This window comes from Zootoca vivipara, chromosome Z1 (genome assembly GCF_965207765.1).
Source record: "Zootoca vivipara chromosome Z1, rZooViv2.hap1.1, whole genome shotgun sequence".
Lineage (NCBI taxonomy): Eukaryota > Metazoa > Chordata > Lepidosauria > Squamata > Lacertidae > Zootoca > Zootoca vivipara.
In genome coordinates, this window is record NC_142583.1 from 8,260,962 (window position 1) to 8,281,271 (window position 20,310).

The 20,310-nt window shown below is 41.2% G+C and overlaps 1 protein-coding gene across 6 annotated transcripts in view; it reads left to right on the forward strand.

The window, feature by feature from the left end:
• Nucleotides 1-20,310, forward strand: part of SLIT2 (slit guidance ligand 2) — a 210,504-nt gene that overhangs the window by 141,967 nt on the left and 48,227 nt on the right. For 4 of the 6 annotated variants that reach the window (XM_088658345.1, XM_088658336.1, XM_088658343.1 and 1 more), the window contains exons 9-15: nucleotides 1,171-1,309; nucleotides 11,400-11,471; nucleotides 12,141-12,212; nucleotides 13,488-13,559; nucleotides 16,349-16,492; nucleotides 16,639-16,802; nucleotides 17,599-17,622. In XM_088658345.1, coding sequence (XP_088514471.1) covers nucleotides 1,171-1,309; nucleotides 11,400-11,471; nucleotides 12,141-12,212; nucleotides 13,488-13,559; nucleotides 16,349-16,492; nucleotides 16,639-16,802; nucleotides 17,599-17,622 — 687 coding nt within the window. The remainder of the gene's footprint in view (nucleotides 1-1,170; nucleotides 1,310-11,399; nucleotides 11,472-12,140; nucleotides 12,213-13,487; nucleotides 13,560-16,348; nucleotides 16,493-16,638; nucleotides 16,803-17,598; nucleotides 17,623-20,310) is intronic. The other 2 variants (XM_060278967.2, XM_060278970.2) reach the window with 1 other exon arrangement.

Below are 20,310 nucleotides of genomic sequence, written 5' to 3' on the forward strand. Positions count from 1 at the left end.
TTGGTCAGCATAAAAGGCTGAAGGAGGTTCCCTATGAAAGCTATATGTTATTACTGAAGTCGTTGATATGGTGGAATCTCTGGGCTTATCCACATTTCCTCTCATCCTGCTGCTTTTCCTCCAGGGGAAAACTGCTCTTTAGTGCTCAGTCGGAGCAAATGGCAATTGGGTTTTCTGTGGATGGCGATTTAGAGCAGGTTTCCCCTGTGAAAGGAGAAGGGCAAGTGGAAAGCTGCTGAGACCCATCCTCTCTAGCATGGGAGCTACCGTATTTTTCACTCTATAAATGTCTGTGCGTCTTATGGGGCGAATGCGTGGTCCCTGGAGCCGAATTGCCCAGGGGCGAAAAGCAGATCATGCTTTAAAAAAAAGAGAGAGCTAAAGGCTAACAAGAGGGAAAGAGGAAGCCGCTCAGCAGCTGATTGCAAGAGATCGGGGAGGGATATAAGGGACTAGTTCCCTTCCAGCCAGCCCCCTTGCCCAGGCCTCCATTGTTGAATGTTCTGCAGAGGGAGGCTGTTTGTTTCCCCAGCAACATGTGGCTGGCTGATTGGATTATCTGGCTGATTAGATTATCAGAAGCTGCAAAACTGTGAGTTGAACAGGATTTTTTCCCTTTGCAAAGTAAACAACTTTGAGCTGATCCTTTAAAAATGGGGCTTGTCCTCTTTGCAAAAGAAGCTGCACAACTGTGAGCTGATCCCCCAAAAAACAGGGCTTAACTAAGTGCCTCTTACGGTCAGGTGCGTCTTATGGAGCGAAAAATACGGTAGTTCCTAGCAGCTGAGGTCCCTTTGGCCCCTCAAATAAAATATTTGATGGCTCTCCCCCCCCCCCAGGTTGATGCGTATTGCCATTCAAATGGTTGTGCAGGGAGGGGCTTACCTGGGAACCCCCAATATTTCCTTCAAGTTGGCACTTCAGTCTGCTTTCTAGGCACCGGGCAATGGGAATGTGGGTACACCCTTGAGTTTCCGCCATACAATATGTGAAAGTTTTCCAACATCTACTTCCACATATTTCGTTTTAAGGCAGTTTTGGAATCTGTATTCTGGAGCAGATTGGGGGAGGGTTTGAAAAAGCGTTGCTTTTCGCTGCCTTGTGTAGTGAGGGTGTTTCATTAATAGCATTCTTGCAGTTTTAGAAGTAGCAATCTGTTACTGTTTCCAGGTCATCAGTCTTTTATGGCTCCCTCCTGCAGCGTCTTGCACTGTCCTTCTGCATGTACCTGTAGTAACAACATTGTGGACTGCCGAGGGAAGGGCCTTTTGGAAATCCCAACTAATCTGCCAGAAACCATCACAGAAATGTATGTAACATGATTTCCTCTCTTACTTTTACTAATTTAATTCGTTTCTTGTTTTGCTTTTTAATTGTTTATCACAAGCTCGTACTGTGCTAAAATGGGGCTTACTGAAATATAACTTCATAATAGCATCATTTGCTGAATGGATATTTCACATAATTTTGAATTAGTTTTTGTGGGCTAAATATAGCAGCACAGACTACATTTTTTATTTAAAAAAATGGATTCAAATGGATATGTTTGTGTGAATGTTTTTGACTTTCAGTCCACCCAGAAATCATGAGAAGGGCTATGATTTTAAATAAATATATGTGAAATATTTAGAAGCTTTTTCCCGTCTGACGCCAGCCACCTTGGGTGCTCCGTAAGCTCAGAATTATGTGCTGAAAATGAATGCTTGGAAACCTTTGTCCTTATGGCCCCAGCCATAAAACAGTTGACTATGTTGTTGTTTAGTCGTGTCGGACTCTTTGTGACCCATGGACCAGAGCACGCCAGGCACTCCTGTCTTCCACTGCCTCCTGCAGTTTGGTCAGACTCATGTTGGTGGCTTCGAGAACACTGTCCAACCATCTCGTCCTCTGTCGTCCCCTTCTCCTTGTGCCCTCAGGATCTTTTCTAGAGATTCTTCTCTTCTCATGAGGTGGCTAAAGTATTGGAGCCTCAGCTTCAGGATCTGTCCTTCCAGTGAGCACTCAGGGCTGATTTCCTTAAGAATGGATAGGTTTGATCTTCTGGTTTTTGGCCCAATTTAAAGTGTGCATTTTACAGCCTTAAATCCCTTGGGACCAGGTTAGCTTATGCTATTCCCAACAAATTCCTATCCAGATCTTCCTTGGGGACCTTTCTTCTCAGCCTACCCACCAAATAGATGAGGGGGTTTCCAAAGTAAGGGCTACTTTGAATGAAGTATTCTGGCAATGGGAAAGCCTGAGGCCTTCTCTTGTGGTCTTTCTGGTGCCAGGTGATGTTTTTTTCCTTCACCCATAATTTTTCATTATGCTTTGAACTAATCTTGGGCAGTTGTGGCTTAGTGTGGTTTTAATCTGAGCTGTGAACTACTTATGGTTTTTCTTATTTCTTATTGTTTATTTTAATTACTATATATATATATATATATATATATATATATATATATATATATATATTGTATTTTGAATGTTGTCTTTTTCGTCAGCTGCCCAAGAGAGGGTGCTGATGTAGTGTAGGCAACACTTAAACTTTGGAACTCCCTGCTTATTGACATCAGGCAAGCGACTTTAGCAAACACTTTTTAGTGCCTGTTTAAAACTCATTTGTTTAGGTGAGCCTATCTAGACACGTATATGTTGAGGTGTTTTGATTTGGTTTACTGTTAATCTTCATTACCTTTAAATGTTTTTGATAGTTGTTAATTGTTTTTATTTATAATTTTAATACTTCTTGTAAACTGCTTAGAAGTTTTACTATGGTCAGTGGCAACAGAGAATGGCCTTCATTTCTTCCTAAGGTGTTCCCTTACTAAATTTTCCTATGCCACCCTTTTTCCTCATTGATTTCTAAATGGTTTCTCAGTTCAGTTCAGTCACTTCTGGGTGCAGCCTGCCCTTTCTTTATGGTTTCTGACACATGTTATCCAAAAGCAAGTAGTGAAAGACATCACAGAAATCCACTGCCTACACGGCAGAAAATGAGCTGCACCTTCCAGGATACAGCAAAACTTTCTTCTGAATGCAGATGATTTATTGTTGAGTTACTCCATGATGACAGTGTTCATCGCTTTTGCTGATAAAATGCAACTGGAGGCATTTTTGTCATTAACAACCAGTCCCTTGAGGTACTGCTTGATGGAACAATTTGTGTAGATATTAAATACTAGTCAAGCTGTAGGACAATGTTTAAAGGTTCACTAACATAGATATTGAGTAGACTGTCAGACAGGCTTGTTTAACAGTCAAGGGGCAAGTATATAGAACAGCAGTTACGAACTGCACTTTGAGGATGTAAGTAGAAAATGCATGATATTATTTTACAAGTAACATCGTAAGCAATATTTAGTTGATGCAAATGCTTTGGAGTAGATTTGTGTAAGTGGAGGTATAGATTTCTACAATAGCCTGAAGGCTTCGGAAAGCATACAAAGAACATGAGATCTCTTCCTTTGTCAAAAGACAGTCATTAGGCATAGTAAGAAATTGTGTCAGTATCTGTCATAACGTTTTAGATTCAGGAGCTACAGTGATTTCCTTTGCTAAAATCAATTTCGTTTGCTGACATCTGTTTTTTGCCTTTACGGTAACAGCAGATGGGAAATATGCTAAGATGTGTGGCATTTTTATTGCTATATATAATCACCACCTGTGATTATATTGCTTATATTTGTTTTCTGTGTTAAGGAAGTCTGATTTCTTCTTGTGAATATAAAAGGCAAAGCTACTTCAGTGCAATGTAATTGAGTTTGACTGCACTTCCAGTAGCACAGTAGAAACCAAGAGTATACTAGTGTCGCCCCTCAGCTGGAGTCTGCATCAGAGAATGACCAGGAGGCCCCAGCCTTAAGCCAAACCCAGGGTCAGGTTCCATAGGAAGTGAGCAGCCAAGATCCTGCAACAAGACCCTGGAGCAGGGCGTCCACATCCAGGGTGTGTTTGGCTGCTGACATTGAGGCAAACAGGTCCCAAGCCTGAGGTCATTTCAAATGCTAGATGGGAAACCAGGTCATCTGGTGGCGAGCCTGCAATAACTTATTGGGAATAAAGGTCTCTTTGGAAGAAAGCCGCCCCTCTCTAAGAAAATAGCTGAGCTTGGGGTGTGGTTACAGCAGTTCCAGTTCAAAAACCCCAGTGTTGGGCTGGAAAAGTACTAGAACAACATATATGTACCAGCCCTGCTGTCTCTTTGCTCTCTGAGCTCCTGCCTACCCCATAGCTGACCCCATAGACTTCCCTGGACCCCATAGACTTCCCTGGACCTGCCCCTTGCTTTTGCCCTCTTTTGCCACATGGCTGATGGACCCCAACCTTGGACTGCTCTGACTTTGCCTTTCAGCTGACCCCTTTGTCGTCAACTTGGCTCACTTAAACCCTTGTCCTGCACCATCTCTGGATACCGCTCTGGTTTTTGCCCATGTTGCTGTTGTTATTTGTTAAGTCTGTATACTGCCTTCCATCCACAGATCTCAGGGCGGTTCACAACATAAAACTACCCTATAAAAACACCAAATATGTGATGAAGACAAGAACAAAAAAACCCAAATCAATAACCAACTCCCGTTTACCCAGGAGCTCAGCGAGAGCAGGACAACTAGTAAAAACAAGACATAGAAATACTGGCAAACACTCTGACAACATCCATGGCAACTATTGGGTGCAACATTCACATACTTATGCTCTGCATTGCACTGGGAGAAGGGAACATCCTCCTCTGGGAGGGGTATCTAGGTCTTTCCAAGGTCAGCAGAGGCAACATCTACTGGTAATTCTTAAGCGTAGGTCACAGATATGTAACGTATTGTAACCATACCATGTAGGAAGTTGTACTGGATCTGTTTCTCCAGCTGTTTTATGGCAGGCTCCTTGCCTTGGCTCTGGTGCTGGCTCTACCCCCAACTCCCTTTTCTTTCCAGCAATAGCAACAACAGGAGTGGAGTACTTGGTGTTTCCCAAGAATGGTGGCTGTGATCTCCATTGCCTTCACCCTGTGCATGTTGGGAAATTACCTTCATTTAAGGGTTCGTGGGCTATTGCTATTCTCCCCAGAATACAGTGTTACTCTGCGAGAGAGAGAGAGAGACTGCAGGTGTCTGTTGAGTGTAGGTAGAATATTTGCCCAACATAGTTTTTTCCCATGGAAGTGGATGGGATGTGCAGGAGTCATGTTTGTAGAACGGGTTCCCCCTTCCTTCCTTCCTTCCTTCCTTGCTTGCTTGAGTGGGGTGTCTTGTATTCCCCGGTGTAGGAGTGGAGGTTCCTGTTGTATTTAAAACCTGAATCAGAGTGTGCCATTAGCCAGGGATTAGCTAAGAAAAACCTGACTTTTCTCACAGAGTCCCCTGCCCATGAATCCAGCATTTTTGGTTTTAAATATTTTTTTGAGGGTGGGGGAGAGTTAGTTGCCAAAGAGAGGAAGTCCAGCGTTCCTTGTTTCTTCAGTGCATAACAATGCAGCAAGGTGCTGTGGATACCTGTAACTAGGTAGTATCCACATTCACTTTGAAGCGCATGATCAAACATTGTTTTATTGGGTTTTGTACCTTGCCTTGACAGATGTGCAGCTATATTATTTTATCGAGAAAGGAAAGTTCTCAATGAAGGGGGGGGGGAATACTTGAAAATTCTGTTGTGCATAATACCTTCCACCCAGTAATTTTTCTGAATCACTTTATTGGGTTACATTTGACTTTGGTACCAGATTGGTACAGTCAGTTTTACTACTGACAAACCATATTGCTTTGGGATTAAGAATTTGAGGTACTGCTTCTGCTCTTTTACTCAAGTCTGAGTGGGCTGGTTTGTGTGTCCAGAACAGCCAACATACTACTCTCCGTGGTCCATTACAACTCCAATCACCTCTGACCATTGGCCATGTTGATGCAGGTGAAGAGAGTCATAGTCCCACAACAGCCAGAAGGCATCAACTTGGGGAAGCGCGATTTAACTCTTTGGGATTCCCTGCCTAGGAAAGACCACCTTACAAAATCCTTGTCTTTTTGCCAGTTAAAGCTTGTCTGTTAAACCTTTTCCATTGGGTTATCTAGCTGGTTTATTGTTTGTATTGCTGTTGCTGGTTATTTTAAGTTACATTTCTCTTACCTTTGGATTACGCGGTTTTACTTTTGCACTGGTTTTCATTTGATTTGATTTTGTAACACTTGGGCCTTTTAAACAGAACAGGATTTCACATATATACTGTAATAATAATAATAATGCCCCCTATAAGCGTAGACAATTGTTAAGATATTTTAATGTAAAACATTTTTATGCAGCGTTACACAGCTCAAGGCAGCTTTCATAAAATTAAAAACAAACATTTCATGAGAGTATAAGAAGAATCTCTGCTGGATCACTTCTAGTCTGGCATGCTGTTCCTTCCATGGATTTCCAAATGCCTATGCGAAGCCCCAAAGCGGGAGATGAACACAATAGCATTTTCCTGCTGATGATCCCTAGCAACTGGTATTCGGAGGCATATTATTCAATTTTGTTCTTTATTTATTTATTACCTACCCTTCAGCATAAGGTCCCAGGATGGGTTGCAACGTTAGAACACAACACTAACAGCAGTCTAAAACAGCTAGCAGTCACTAAAATATTCATCTCAAGTGTCAAAAGCCAGGGTAAGGTTGTGGGTCTTCAGCATTCTCTGGAATATAGCCATCATGGCCGACTCACCCGTGAGGCAAGGTGATACAAATGCCTTGGATGGAGGAATCCATAGGGGCAGCAGATCTGGCCTCCAAGGAATGCATCAGCTGCTGTTGTGCTGTTGCCGCCAGTGTGGTGCAGTCTTTGGAGGCTGAATCCACCAGCCTCTTGGCATGTATGAGGCTCTGCTGGTCTCCAACCACACTTGTTCCCAATGTAGATCTTCATTACCCCCTTGTTTCTGGTGTAGATCTTCACTCACCCTCTTTGTGGTTTGCCTCAGGTGCCAACATGTCTTGCATCAGCCCTGGATTTACTCCGACCCGCAGTTAATCTGCATAATCCTCACTGCATTTTGTAGCTAATTCTGTAGTTTAACTTTGCACAGAGTCAAGTCCTTCCTATTTGAATGTTTTGAATCTCCCAACCTACATCTTCATTGGATGCCCTATGGTTCTAGAATTTTGAGAGGGAGAAAAACATCTCTCTAACCCCATTCGCTCTACACAATGCATTGTTTTCTGCACCTGTCATGTTCATATACGAGCAAAATTTTCAAACTTAAAAAGCCCAGAATTTTGTAACTTTCCATCATAAAGGAAAACCCAACCATCATTTCGGTTTCCTTTTCTGAACCTTTTCCTTTGAACTTCACAGTGTTCAGGTGTCCTGCTTGGCAGGGGGTTGGACTGGATGGCCCTTGTGGTCTCTTCCAACTCTATAATTCTATGATCATAGATTTGCATAAAGGCTTTATGATAATGACACTTATCAATCCCTTTTCTAAAGATTCCTAATACGGAAGTTGCTTTTTCCACATCTGCCACCGCACACTGGGTCAACATTTTTATTCAGCTGTACACTTTGACTCCAAGATCTCTAGTCAGCCATCACCAGTTCAGACCACATGTATATATGAAGTTAAAGAACATTTTGCTACAGCGTGCATCTTTGCACTTGCTTGCACTGAATTTCATTTTCCATTTGAATGGCCGCTGCCCTAGTTTGGAGAGATCCTTTTGGAAGTCCTTGCAATCACCTTTTTGTTCTTTTCAATAATTTGGTGTCATCAGCAAATTTGGTGACCTCATTGCTCGCCTCGTAACTTCCACCTTTCCTGAGAAAGTTCAAGCTCAGCAATCTACAGCTTCCTCAGTGAGGAAAGGTGATAAATTAATTCAGCTCATCTGCAATCTCCTTTCCCATATTTAGTTCACTTTTGACTCCCATGTCACCCAAAGGTCCAATGTCTTCTTAGCTAGTTTACTGCTTCTAATGTATCTAAACCTTTTTCTACTATTATCTTAATATTTTTTTGGAATAAACTCCTTGGTTGTTAGAAGAATCCAGGCTCTTTCAAGAAAGAACCAGTTCTCCATTAACTAAAGCCAACTTTTCCAAAGAATTATGCACCCTCATCTCTGGTGATGGACATTCTTGGCTATGTAGCTAGATGTTACCTTAGGAACTGTCCATCAGTCAGTTCTGTTGTTCAATAGATTGATTCCATCTGAACAAGAACGTTTGCCTTGTTCTTAAAGTGGGGCTCCAATTTTGCAGTTAGACCATTCTGCATCTCATCTAGGAATCTATGATATTTTGCATCAGGGAAAGTATTCTAACTTAATTAAATTCAAAAGGGTTTAAAGTAGGAGTGTTGGGTGTGGGATGAGAAACTATTGTAGGCATCTTAACTTAGCAAGATCAGGCAAAGAGCAGCCATGAAGGAGAGTGCTGCCACCTAGATGCCTTTGTCTCTGCCCCACAGTGTGTACTTACCCCTGTGTGGGAGATAGTTATTGTGTTCAGGTGTTATGCTAAACCATAGCTTAGCACCATCTCACTGAACCAGAGTGACCCCCACCTTGTCCCGCACAGCCAGGAGGAAAAGTTTGAAAGCTATTGCTTAAACACAGTTTGTCATTTCATCTGAACCAGGGAACTGTGATCAATGTTATCTATTGCTCGTTTGCAATTGTTCCAAGATTGAGCTTGTTTCAACCAAATCAATGTCAATGTTAAGCACAGTTTGTTAGCCTAGGCAAAAGGTGATTAAGCAAAAGCTTTTTTTAAATAATATTTTTATTAGAATTTTCACAAAAATAACAACAATATATAAAGAAATAGAACAAGAAAAAAGGAAAAAAGACAAAAAGAAAGGAAAAAAGAACAAATAACAATAAAAACATTAAAACAACGATTCTTATATCGATTCACATGGTATAATGGGACCTCCTCGGGTTTCCCTCCCTGTGGTTCTTTAACACATTTATAGTTAGCAAATTCTAAATCATTTTAATCACCTTACTTAACCTTATTTTCTTCCTTTCATATCACATATTCCTAAATTCTACAGTTTATTTACAACTTAATTTCTGATCTAATATATTACTTTAGCATATTTTTTTAAATACAGTTTTAAATCTTTCCATTCTTCTTCCATTGCTTCCTCTCCCTGGTTGCGGATTCTTCCGGTCATCTCAGCTAATTCCATAAACTCCATCATCTTCATCTGCCAATCGTCGATCGTTGGTAGTGTTTGTAGTTTCCAGTTCTTGGCAATCAAAAGTCTAGCTGCTGTCGTAGCATACATAAAAAAAGATACGTTCTTCTTTGGAATCTCCTTCCCTACAATGTCCACTAGAAATGCTTCTGGTTTCTTAACAAATGTGTTTTTCAACACTTTCTTGAGTTCATTATAAATCTTATTCCAGAAGTCATTCACTAGTGGACACGTCCACCACATGTGGTAAAATGAGCCTACTTCTTTCTTACATCTCCAACATTTATTATCATGGTTGTGGTATATCTTTGCTAATTTTACTGGTGTAAGATACCATCTATACATCATCTTCATTAAGTTTTCCTTTAATAAACTACACGCAGTAAACTTAATATTCTCGTGCCACAATTTTTCCCAATCCTCAATCATAATATTATGACCAACATCCTTTGCCCACAAAATCATGACATTCTTTGTTTGTTCATCTTTCGTATGCCACTCAAGCAACAGTTTATACATTCTGGAAAGTATTTTCGTCTTAGGTTCTAACAATTCTGTTTCCAACTTTGACCTCTCTGTTTGAAAACCAAGTAATCTATCCATTTTGAAGACTTCATTTATCTGGTGATATTGGAGCCAATCGTCTAATTTACATTTCAACTCCTCATGTGTCTTTAACTTAAATTGGTCTCCTTCTTCAATCAATAAATCTCTATATTTTGGGCGATTAAGCAAAAGCTTTTTTTTTTCAGCCCCACCGAAGCAAAAGCTTAATCTTCTCCTCTCAGCTATGTGAGAGGGGCAGCAGCCGAGACTCAATGGAGCTCCTTTTGGCTTGCTCCCATTGCTTTGTTCATGACATCTGAACATTGGGACTGCCAGCTGGATGGAAAGATTCCCCACTTACGCAGGAGTTACATTCCAGACCCCTGTGTGAATAAGTGAAATCACATAAAGTGGGGGAGCACCCTTTAAACGCCCTCTCTGCTGCTATCTCTTCAATCCATATAAAAATTTTTTATCCACAGCCAACATTGACGCTCTGGGGCTGGCAGGATGCTGGGGAATGCGCTGGAAAGTGGCTGCTGCGCTACCCTACACATCAGCTATTAGGCAGGGAGACGGAGCAGCATAGACCATTGCCCCTCCGGTCTTTTCGGGACTTCCTCTGCCCTTGTTGTTGTTTAGTCGTTTAGTCGTGTCCGACTCTTCGTGGCCCCATGGACCATAGCACTCCAGGCACTTCTGTCTTCCACTGCCTCCTGCAGTTTGGTCAAACTCATGTTTGTAGCTTCAAGAACACTGTCCAACCATCTCGTCCTCTGTCGTCCCCTTCTCCTTGTGCCCTCCATCTGTCCCAACATCAGGGTCTTTTCCAGGGAGTCTTCTCTTCTCATGAGGTGGCCTCATGTATTGGAACCTCAGCTTCAGGATCTGTCCTTCCAGTGAGCACTCGGGGCTGATTTCCTTCAGAATGGATAGGTTTGATCTTTTTGCAGTCTATGGGACTCTCAAGAGTCTCCTCCAGCACCAAAATTCAAAATCCTCATTAAAAGGTTCTTTAATTCCTCCTCACTTTCTGCCATCAAGGTTGTGTCATCTGCATATCTGAGGTTGTTGATATTTCTTCCGGCAAGAAATTGCAATCCTATTATTTGTTTGGTAGGAAAAGTTTTAGTTTTGTTTCAAATTTCATAAAAAAGAAATTGCAATCCTATTATTTGTTTGGTAGGAAAAGTTTGTTTTGTTTCAAATTTCATTATTCATAAATATAGGTTTAGTGCACATAAGGAATTTAAGAAATGTTAGTTGGAAAATGATGACTTTTTAAAGAGTGTTTAACTTGCTTCTTGCTTGAACCTTTTACTCCAGTCTTCTATGAAAAACTGAATCCCCATGGTAAGCAACTGTAAGCTCTTTAGATTCCTTCTACTGGATATAACATAAAATATTTCAGATATGCAGCACATGTAAAATTAGATTAGTGCTTAATTTAAATTGTCACTACCCTGCATGTCAAAGTGATAGAAGGTGGGTTTCTTAATTTTTTTTTAAAAAAAATGAAAACAGTTGCTGACCCTTGATTCCCATGGCATTATCTTTCACTATAGTAGAAAAAAATATGACCTATGTTTTGAAAATGCATTCCTTCTCATTGATACCAACATAAATTATACATATTTTAGATTGCCCTCTTGTGTTATTTTTAGGGTCTTCAATAGCATTCTTTGTTGTTTTTCTTTGCTAGGCGGTTGGAACAAAATTCAATCAAGGTCATCCCCCCTGGAGCTTTCTCACCATATAAAAAACTTAGAAGAATGTAAGTGAGGAATATTTTTAAACTTACATAAAAACATTTGGATGAAAAACAGGTCATGGTTCATACAAAATACCTTCTGTCAGTGCATGGGTGCTTAAAAATGTCTGACAGCTGACAGATTGGTTGATATGGCTGTGTCTTGATTGTTGGTTCTAGGTAGCTCCTTTGTCATGCTAATAACTGACTCTTATGCCAATTTATTAATACAAATTGACATGAATATATAAATTGTGCTTGCCGTTAACAGAATAATTTTTGAAGCAGAGCATGGCAACGGAATGACAGCATAATATTCAGTGCCCCCTCCCCAAATATGCAAAATGCATTAAAGCTTCAGGTTATTGCCAGAATTAAAGTGAGGGATGAGGGATTTTCAGGATTTTCTGGACTACAACTTCCACCATTTCTGGTTGAATATTGATGATTCCGGCCAAGGCTGATGAGAGTTAGAGCCACAGGTTCCCATCCCTGATTTAAGCCATTATTTCTGGATGATGGGAACTGAATTTGTGGTGTTGTTTTTTTTTATAAAAAAAACATTTAAAAGTTAATCGCAAAAAGTGTTTTCAGATTAAATTTGTTAACTGCGCCTTACGGAATTGAAATGAATAGCTGTTTGTCCCTTTCACGGATCATAACACGTGACAGCAATCTTGTTTCTCATTTCAGTGATCTGAGCAACAATCAGATCTCAGAGGCTGCACCAGATGCATTTCAGGGTCTACGCTCACTAAATTCACTGTAAGTATCACCACTGTCTTTCAAAAGAATGGCAAAATCCCCCGAATTGCAGTGATGGGAGAAAACATTATTATTGTGTCCAGGAATTAGACTCTAAACAGGATTGCATTCCTCTTGAAAACAGGTGTGTACTTTTGGCACCATTGTTTGGCTTGCCAGCTGCAGTTGTTTCTGGCCACAGTTAAGACATGGTTGGATAACCTCCCCACTGGATTATTGTACTCTGCTCTCTCTGGGACTGCCCTTGAAGATGATGGAGAAGCTGCTGCTAGTGCATAGCGTTGTAGCTAGGCTGCTGTGCTAAGAACCTACAGGAACTGTACAAGTGGTTTGAAAGGATCTTCACTGGCTACCAATATGCTTGCAGTCTGAATTCATAATATAATAATAATTTATTACTTATATGATCCCCATCTGTCTGGGTTGCTCCAGCCATTCTGGGCGGCTTCCAACAATTTATAAAACCACAGCAAAACATCAAACTTTAAAAACATCCCTATGCAGGGCTGCCAGATAGTTGTTTATTTCCTTGACATCTGATGGAAGGGCGTTCCACAGGGCGGGCGCCACTACCGAGAAGGCCCTCTGCCTGGTTCCTTGTAACCTCACTTCTCACAATAAAGGAACCGCCAGAAGGCCCTTGGAGCTAGTTCCCAGTGTCAGGGCTGGACGATGGGGTTGGCATTGTTTTGATGAATTTATTGCTGTGGTTTGCTTTATTTAAATGCTGCTGTGTTTAATATTATAATGAGTGCAGTATTTGGGTTTTTTTTAATGCTGTTGTGATTATTATGAACTGCTTTGAACTCAACATTTGCTGTTGGAAAAGGGGAATACAAATTATTAAATTAAATCAAAATCAAATCAAATTGAACAGTTGAAAGCTACTGATTTTAAACAGCTGGCAGCTATTGTAGCGTTGTTCATGCAACAGATCTTCCTCTTCCTTTACTGTCCCCTCTAGCTCCCTGTGCAACCTCAAAATCAGTTTGGGAGGGTTGGGGGGACCCTCCAGAGCACATTGGGAAGGGGGGAAACGGAAGTCATATTGCACCAGTGTAACCAGGCAGACTGCATGCAACCCATTGCCATTTAAAATCTACTGATTTGAAAGAGCTGGCAGGTATTCTAATGCTATCTAAAATATAATTCAATATTCCAGCACTGGAGCCTTTGATGTGCTTTTGTCAAGGGGAATACAATTTTAAAGAAATTCTAGATGAGTACATTGTTGTTCAACTTCCAATCAATCACCTTTTGAATTATTTGTTACAGTGTTCTCTATGGAAACAAAATCACAGAACTTCCCAAAGGCCTATTTGAAGGACTTTTCTCGCTACAGTTGTTGTGAGTATTTATCTGCTGAAATTTGGTTTTATTTTATCCACTGAGAAGGGTTTTGTTTTGTAATTTTGCATTAAAAGTGGTTTGCTTACTGCGAAGGTTTATTGTTGTTGTTATTGTTATTATTATTATTATTATTAAATGGAACATATCTACCTTTTGAAACTGCTCTGTGCAAGGGAATATCAACCTTCTGAAGATGAAGAGCTTTTATTACTTTCATGCACTACCATATTCCCTCTGCCACTGCTTCACAAACAAAGGAAGAACCTTTGCTTTATTATTTATTCCAGTAGCTTTCTGACTACCTTTTTTTGATTTTGTGTTTCGAATGTTAACCATGAATCTTTTACCTGCTTTGATTAGTAGCATTTAATAAATATATGTTTGTGTGCTTTAGAAATTCAAATTAAGACAATTCCATTCTGTTTACTTGTTGCAGTTATGATACTAATATTCAGCCTGTCTAGTCTATTTTAAATGGAGTTGCTTACTTGACTATAGAATTATTTAATCTGCCTGAGTTGCATGGTGTGCAGTAATACCTCTGGTTACGAACCGTCCTCCTTGCGAACGCTTTGGATTATGAGCTTCGCTAACCCATAAGTAGGGACCCAGGTGGCGCTGTGGTTAAACCACTGAGCCTTGGGCTTGCTGATCAGAAGGTCGGCAGTTCGAATCCCTGCAACGGGGTGAGCTCCCGTTGCTTGGTCCCAGCTCCTGCCAACCTAGCAGTTCGAAAGCACGTCAAAATGGAACCGCTACAGCGGGAAGGTAAACGGCGTTTCCGTGTGCTGCTCTGGTTTGCCAGAAGCGGCTTTGTCATGCTGGCCACATGACCTGGAAGCTATACGCCGGCTCCCTCGGCCAATAATGCGAGATGAGCGCGCAACCCCAGAGTCGGTCACGACTGGACCTAATGGTCAGGGGTCCCTTTACCTTTACCTTTAACCCATAAGTAGGTGCTCCTGGTTGCGAACTTTGCCCCGGGATGCGAGCGGAAGCCGTGCACCAGAGGCGCGGACAGCAGGAGGCCCTATTAGCAAAAGCACACCTCAGGTTAAGAACTGTTTCGAGTTGAGAATGGACCTCCGTTCCAGAGGTGCCACTGTAATTCATTCATTCATTCCAAGCCAGCTAAAATGGGTCCATTGAGTTGGAAAGTATTTGGGTTCAGCTGAAAATATTTACTTAGTTTTCTGTGGCGTGAGAGAGACAAAGTGCCTTTTTCTTTCTTCTTTGTGCTCATGGCCTTTGGTTTCATTTGCCCATACATGACCATTTAATCCCTCCACATAAGTATGTTGGCAGGGCCACAATCTGATGTGAAGAATGATGGATATTTCTAAATGAAATTTTGTGGGTCATCACAGTACGCTAGAATGAATGGCAGTGTGGACAAGTGAGACTGAGAACTATGAGGGCACAGGAGGAGAAGCAGTAGCCAGGGAAACAAAGCTTTCAAGCAGCAGTGAAATTTGAGAAGATGGTTATGTGTCTAGTTATCTCTTAAAATTTATTGAATGCAAATATAAAAATTAGGTGCAGCCCTAGTTGGAAACAGATATAAATACTTGACCCCTTTTAGACTCCCATTTTGTACTTTAAAGGTATAATTCGAAAAAAGGAGAAAGTTGCCATCTATTCCAAAGAACTAAAATGAATAAAATTACTTCATTAACATATTTTATATTAATTTGCATATGCCAATTCCATGTTAAATTCTTTCAGTGTGCTGTATGCAAATTTAAAACTACCCATTAGTAATGAACCTAGACTTCAAATATGTACAACTGGAGATTAAGACACACTGACAACATTCAAAGCAGAAGAAACCCCATCATAGATTTGTATTTAAACCACTTTGACATTTAACAATGCAATCCTACATATGGCTACTTTAGAAGTAAGTGCCACTGAGGTCAATGAGACTTATTCCCAGGAAAATAGGCATAAGATTTCAGTCGAAGAGTAGTCAATCAGTCAAATTTTGTTAGGGAATCATGTAATTTAAAATGGAAAATACTGGTTCACACACACAGATAAAGCCTGTTACTACTGCTGCTGCTCCCCTCCTTCCCGTGTAAACACCAAGGTTTATAGAAGCTTCTGTGTCCATTTGTCATTAACTCTGTAGCTTGGCATGTTGTCTGAACCCTAAATTGTAGTTAATCCCATGTTTGGTTGAAACAAGCCAACTTCAGTTTATGAAACTGACTTTATTTCAACTAACCATAGTTAAGATTAACCATAATTAAGGGTTTGGATCACGCTGCAATTTGTGGTTAATCTAAAATGGAAGCAGGAGTATCCGATTCCTCCCTTCAGCTATTCTAGAAAGGAGGACACTAGCTTGACACTTGTTCTCGTAATACAAACCATGGTCAAACACATCCAACAGCTTTCTTTTTCCTTTGCCAATATATTCATTCAATGCACATCTTAAGGAACTAGGTAGTTCACTGAATGCACTGCATACAGGTGGAACAAGTAATTTTGACACACAGTTTTATTTTATTATGTTTTGGCTTAAAACTCCTGATTTTATATGGGGCGGGGGGGGATGGTCAACTTCTTTTCTAAATCCGATTTATTTATTTTGGTATTTTAACGTCTATTGTATATTGTTTTATGTAAACTGCGTGAAGGTTTTGATGACTAAGCAGTATATAAATCCTCTTAAATAAGTAAAGAAGTTGCATGAAATTCTAGAAAGTAAAGTTACAAAAATAAAGTTTGTCAATAAACAGTAAACTCTTAACCCTGTTTTCCGATTGTCTTTTGTTTCACAGATTATTAAATGCTAACAAGATAAATTGCCTGCGAGTCGATGCTTTCCAAGACCTGCACAACTTGAACCTCCTCTCATTGTATGATAATAAACTTCAAACTATTGCAAAGGGCACCTTTTCTCCACTCCGAGCAATTCAGACCCTGTATGTATTACAATTGTCCATTAGTTGTTATGTGCTTCAAGCTTTTTTTTGGTTTCTGTTCCCAAATAGACCTGGAAAACTTTGGGAACTGCAGAGAGACCAACCGCAAACATGTAAAAACGGTCTTTTCTTTTTATTTGTGAAAGGCATTTGGCTCAGAACCCATTTATTTGTGACTGCCATCTGAAGTGGCTGGCGGATTATCTCCATACAAACCCTATTGAAACCAGTGGTGCTCGGTGCACCAGCCCCCGCCGTCTGGCAAACAAAAGGATTGGCCAAATCAAAAGCAAGAAATTTCGCTGTTCAGGTAATTTCCTTAGTTCAGCTGCTACTTTCCTTTCACTTCCAAAAAAAACCACCGCCCCACCACCCTCTCCCTCCCATCGCAACTCCCACAAACCAGCAGTTGCAGACATCCTTGACGACAACGACAACAAAACGCACAGCCTGGTGCCCAACTGAATTATTTAGCAATCATAGCAACTCTGGACTGAAGTTGTTTGATCAGAAAACATTCCTACAGTTAACACACTTGTTACTAACCTCTGCAAGGCATTAAAAAAATATGTGAAGGAATTGTGCTTTTTGATTAAATAATAAGAGTTCCGAGGTATCCTTTTTGTCAGTTGCGTTAAAAAAAAAAGAGTGCAAATCAAAAATGAAACAGATCTGGAATACCAGTTAAATCTTAAAAACAAAAAAATCTACTTACAGAATATGAAAACATGACATTCATATTACACAGGGAAGCTTATGTCGTGCTGAAATGTACTGTTTGCTTTTTCTAATCTTATTCCCTTTCCTACTTACTTGTTTCCAAAGCCTAACCTCTGTCATCTGGTTTCCAGCTGTTCCAGGTGCATTTCGTATTCTGCAGTCAATTCACAGTCTGCAGCTAGTGTAAATATCAGAAGAGTGCTGCTGATATTGGCTGCAAATACATTTATATCTAATCACACTAGTATCAGCAGTTCATTTGAATACCACCACCCTGCGCAGTTAGCTCTAATTACCTGTAGTCCATACTCAGTCTAATAGAATTAATTTTTTGCTTGCTGACATTCAGGTGCATATTCTATTTTTCTCTCTCTCTTTTTATTTAGCTAAAGAACAGTATTTCATTCCAGGTAGGTTTGGCTCTGCAGTAAAACTAACTAACTGCAGGTACCACTCCCTCCTCCCCCACCAAAAGCAAAGTTTCGTTTTAACATTTAAAGAACTGGTGCATGCATTTTAACCCGGCTGAAAACCTCTTAGAATAGTAATAGTTTCATAGTTTTGTTTTCCCACTACATGAGCTTTGCATGCAGCTCTTTTTGCTATCCAACTCACAAATAAGCACAGAATTTATCCAGTACCATCTGATTTTAGAAAGAGATATCTTTCCCCGTTTTGCCTCTCCTGTTTACTGTTAACAACTCTATTCTTTAAATGTAGCTACTGTGCTGCTTTTAAATGAAGAGAGTCCTGCTATGATCAAAGAGCTAACAGACGTCTAAACACCCTTTCAGAATCAATACTTTCCTGCCTTTTATGCACTAATCTGTTGCTTTCCTGCTGACTATCTGAACTGTTGCTTGCTCACCTATGACCTTTGATCCCTGTGTTTGTGAAATCACACAAAAAATGCCAAGCAAAAGTATGTTTATTGTCTTTGCAAAGGCGTCCAAAGGCTCTATATGTCTTCTATGAAAATACTTTTGATGGAAGAAAAAATAATTTAATAGTTGGCACAGTTATACCACACTTTAAACTAAATGCTGATTCTCTTAAGGTATTCCACATGAATGATTGAGATTGGCTTCAGTTATATGAAAGGTGTTTCCCACCCACCCACCCCTTGCAGCTGACAAACGAGCGCAGTGCTTTCTTAACAGGGGAAAGAACAAAATCAACAATGTCATGTGTTTACACTATAATGTCCCTTACAGGTGATATGTAATTGATTACTAAAAGTGCTCAAAGGTCTAATGAAGCTTTTGATTGAACTGCAGGTGCATGAACTGCCAGAAAAAAACAAAACCCAATTATAGTTTACTTTCTAGAGGAAGGAAAAAAACGTTGTTGTAATTGAGTATGCAATCAATGACACTTGTTCTTTGAAGCACTTACAGGTATATGGTCGGCCCACAACGTTCAGCAGACTAACATATTGATTGGTTTGGGCTCTTATCCACTTAAGCTTGCTTATTTTACACTTGCTGCTTTTACTGTCATGTACTACATTATCTTCTAGCTGGAGAGATGATGTGAAGTGTATTATGGCCTTTAGTAGTGCACTGGCTAAGTGCAGAGGGGAGAAAATGCACAAGGGCTGGTCTTTGCCATTCTTGGCTTGAAAGGACCGGGCTTGAAAGGACCACTTGGAGTCAGGTTTGAGAAGTGATTCACACACTACGTGTTTCTAACGGCATGGCAGTCATTTCCACATTTGCATACACTGGAAATGGGAAAATAATGTAAAAAGTGCACTACATAGCCATCAGGGAAAGAACTTGAAGAATGTAAATTGGCAGTTACATGATAAACCTACTGGATTATCTGAATTCCAAAATGAAAATCGATTAAGGCTTTTTCTCTAGTAAAGAGGAAGTGTTCGGCGTTGTTATAAATATATCATAACAAATCTCACCTTTCCCCCTGATGGGACTCGGGGATATTGAGCATCATTAGCAAGCCACTTACAGTGTAGGCATATTCCGGTCCATCCTATATAATAAAGTCTCTGCGTCCAGATTCCGTGTGTCCCTGGGTTACTGCGCATGTGCCCCAGGGACACAGGGTTTGGAGGCAGAGACAACCGCCGCTCTGCCAACCGTCGCTCCGCCAACCGCCGCTCCGAAGCCCCGTCTCAAGCTGGAGGTGTGCTGCGAGGCGGCGGGGGGGGAGAAGCGCTCCCCCCCGCCTTGCCACGCACTGCCGGCATGGGACAGCGCTTCCTTGGCGAAGGCAAGTAGGCAAGCTGTCTGCCTGCTTGCCGTAGCCAAGGAAGTTGAAGCGGCAGCGGGCAATTCGGCTGGGGGACTGGCTTGGTGGCAGCGGGAAAAAGGGGAGGAATTCCTCCCCTTCTTCCTGCCACCGCCAAGCCAGTCCCGGAGCCGAAGTATGGTGTGGCGGGGTTTTTTGCCGTTTGCCTCCCCCTGGGGGGAAGGCAAACGGCGAAAAGCCCCCGCTGCTTTCTCCTCCTTCTTTCTCCTGCTTTCTCCTCCTTCGTTCCTGTCCCCCTGCTGCCGACAGCAAGGACAGGTCCCAGGGTTCGGAGAAGCGCTGCGCAAGCACTTCTCCAAACCCCGGGATGTTCTAGCACCCGTTATTGAACGGGCTGAAATACACTAGTTCTATATAAAAGCACAGATTTTCCTTTGAACCAGCAGCAGCTGGTGAAGCAGTGCTCTCTCTTGGGAACCGCCAGCTGCCAATGTAGGTTAATGGAGTGGAGGACTGAAGCATGGAGTACTTCAAACATGCTTGCACCTGGGCGAGGTGCCCAAAATCTTCCCTACTGCCTCTCAGCAGCTGCTTGATAAGGGCTAGAATCTTTCTCCCACCTCCTCAGTTGTTCCATCATGGTGACTGGTAGTTCCTGCCTGGATACCACTTCACCTACAGTGGTGCGATGTCATTGCAACACTTCCACAACAGCCCACTGGAAGCCCAGCGTATTTTAGTAGTAAACTAAAATTTCGATTCTTGGGCTTTATGACTTTATCAAAAGAGACAATGGTTGCTTTTGGCATCCGCCTGTCTCAAGAGACAACAGAATACGCCTCCAGGGGTGAAGTCAAACTTCTGTGTTAGCAGCACTGAAGCGACCT